At 61.3% G+C, this 2,534-nt stretch overlaps 1 protein-coding gene across 1 annotated transcript; it reads left to right on the plus strand.

Moving 5' to 3' along the window:
* The first annotated feature begins 475 nt into the window (after positions 1-475).
* On the plus strand, positions 476-1,970 carry LOC101782138 (uncharacterized acetyltransferase At3g50280). Its single transcript, XM_014805028.2, is given in 6 exon segments — positions 476-571; positions 573-798; positions 800-847; positions 850-1,251; positions 1,253-1,501; positions 1,504-1,970. Coding segments are annotated over 6 exon segments (1,380 nt in total). The 5' UTR covers positions 476-488; the 3' UTR covers positions 1,876-1,970.
* The last annotated feature ends 564 nt before the right edge of the window (positions 1,971-2,534 follow it).

Raw genomic sequence — 2,534 nt, forward strand, 5'->3', positions numbered from 1 at the left:
AAATGCAATTAATTAAATAAATATAGCAAATAAATTCAAAAATATACCAAATTTTAACATGGAGTACCACATGTTGTATGTAGGGAGTAGAAAAAATTTCATGGTGAAAAAAGAAAAAAAAATTATTTTTTTGCCGAGTGTCAAAAAAAACACTGGGCAAACCCCCCTATTTGCCGAGTGTTTTTTTTGACACTCGGCAAACCCCCCTCTTTGCCGAGTGTTTTTTTTTGACACTCGGCAAACAGGGGGCTTTGCCGAGTGTTTTTCATTTGACACTCGGCAAAGCCGCTATTTGCCGAGTGTTTTTTTTTTGCCGAGTGTTTTTGTCTTGGCACTCGGCAAAGAGCTTGTTTGCCGAGTGTCCGAAAAAAAACACTCGGCAAAAAGAAAACACTCGGCGAATTTAAGGTTTCCCGTAGTGCATCTTTACTCGGCTTACAACAAAAGCTGAAACTTCCGGCCACCTCGAGGCGATCATCAATGGAATTATGGAAGGCTCAACCGGCGGGGTCCAGATCGTGTCCAGGCGTATCGTCCGGCCGGAGCCGGCAACCTCGCCATCGGCGCCCGAGGGTCATGCACCTGACGCCATGCGACCTCCGTGTAATCAATTTTGAGTACATCCTGAAGGGAGTCCTCCTGCCCAATCACAGGACGCGACCCGCAAGCGCCGTCGCGGACGGCCTCGCTTCGTCCCTGGCGCGTGCCCTGGCCCGCTCTACCCTCTTGCTGGCCCGCCTCACCGCCGCGGAGGTCACCGGCAGTGTGTCCAGTGGCCTTGTCATCTCGCTCCGCTGCAACGGGCGAGGGCGCCGAGTTCGTCCACGCTGTGGCGCCCGGGGTCTCCGTGTGAGTGACATCGCGACCCCGCTGTACGTGCCGCCGGTGGTGCGGTCGTTCTTCCCGTTCAACGGGGTGCGGGGCGTGGACGCGGTTCTGGAATCCCGGCCTCTTCTCGCCGGCGAAGACACCGAGCTCGCCGACGGCATCTTCATCGCCATGTCCCTCAACCACGGCGTCGCTGACGGGACCACGCTCTGGCACTTTTTCAACACCTGGTCGGAGATCAGCCGGAGCAGCAGCGGCGGCGGCGAAGGGTACAAGCTCTCCACGGCACTGCCGGTGCTCGACAGATGGTTCCTCGACACTTGCCCCGCGCCTATCCCTCTACCCTTCGCCAAGGTGGAAGACATCGTTCAGCGGCCCGAGTACACGCCGGTCCAGGAGTGCTTCTTCCATTTCTCTGCGGAGGAGTGTAAAGAAGCTCAAGGCAACGGCCAACTCGGAGATGGCCGGAACGGCGGCGACGGCGACCATCTCGTCGCTGCAGTCTCTTCTCGCGCACACGTGGCGAGCGGTGTGCCGCGCCCGAGGCCTCGCGCCACACCGGGGGACAACGTACTTCCTTGCCATCGGGCTCCGGGCACGGGTGAAGGAGCCACGAGATTACGCCGGCAACGCCGTGACGGGCGTGGTCGCGCGGTCCGCCGCCGGCGATGTCCTCGAGACCTCGACAGGGGCCTAGGATGGCCGGCGTGGCTCCTGAACCGCGCCGTGGCGTCATTCGACGAGGCCAGGGAGGGGGATGATCTCGCCTCGTGGGCTCGGAACCCCAGCTTACTCTACCTGACGCCGCTCAGGGACCCGGCGAACGTCATGACCGGGAGCTCGCCGCGGTTCGACATGTACGGCAACGACTTCGGGTGGGGCAGGCCGGTCGCTGTCCGTAGCGGCGCCGAGAACAAGGTGGACGGGAAGGTGATAGTGTACGAGGGCCGCGACGGCGGCGGCATGGCGCTGGAGGTGTACCTGTCTCCCGAGGCGATGTCCAGGCTCGTCGCCGACGAGGAGTTCATGGAGGCTGTGAGCCTGTGAGCGTCGCGTGTAGTGGTGGTGCTTGTTTGTGGGCAGCTGCCTGATGCTGATTAGGCTGCAATAGACAACGGGGCTGCCTACCAGGCACCCGAGCATTACCAAGTGCCTCAGCACTCGATTTTTTCGACGCTCGGACAGCCGACGCTTTCTCTTCCTCCTCCCGACGGGTTCATCTTCCTCGCGCCCACCCGCCCCCCCGCCGCCGCCCCACGCACCGCCGCCCTGCCTCGGCGGGCTAGGTTCTCGGCGGAGGATGGCTCCCACCTCCGCTTCCATCGTCTCGTCGCCCCCGCCAGAGCCCTGCCCAACCGCCATCCTCCACTGCCCAGGCCAGCGGCGCCACCGCCGCCTCGCCTCGCCGCCCCTGCGCCCACCACCACTGCCGTGCCGGCCTGCCGCCGACGGCCTTCCCTCTAAGGCCGGCAATGGAGAGCTCGCCGGAGCCCAAACCCTCCAAACCCAAACCCCGAACCCTAATGTCGCCGGAGACCTCACCGGAGGCGGAGAAGAAGCTAGAGTTGTCTTGATTGGTAAGAGGAGGAAGAAGCAGAATTTGAGGAGGCTTGGAAATGCTCGGGTGTGTTTTAGCATTCCCTTAGACAATAGTGGGCCGTTTGCTCAGCCCGAGCACGAGCCAGGGAGGAGGGACGGCCCTGTGC

The sequence above is a fragment of the Setaria italica genome, chromosome IV (genome assembly GCF_000263155.2).
Source record: "Setaria italica strain Yugu1 chromosome IV, Setaria_italica_v2.0, whole genome shotgun sequence".
Classification (NCBI taxonomy): domain Eukaryota; kingdom Viridiplantae; phylum Streptophyta; class Magnoliopsida; order Poales; family Poaceae; genus Setaria; species Setaria italica.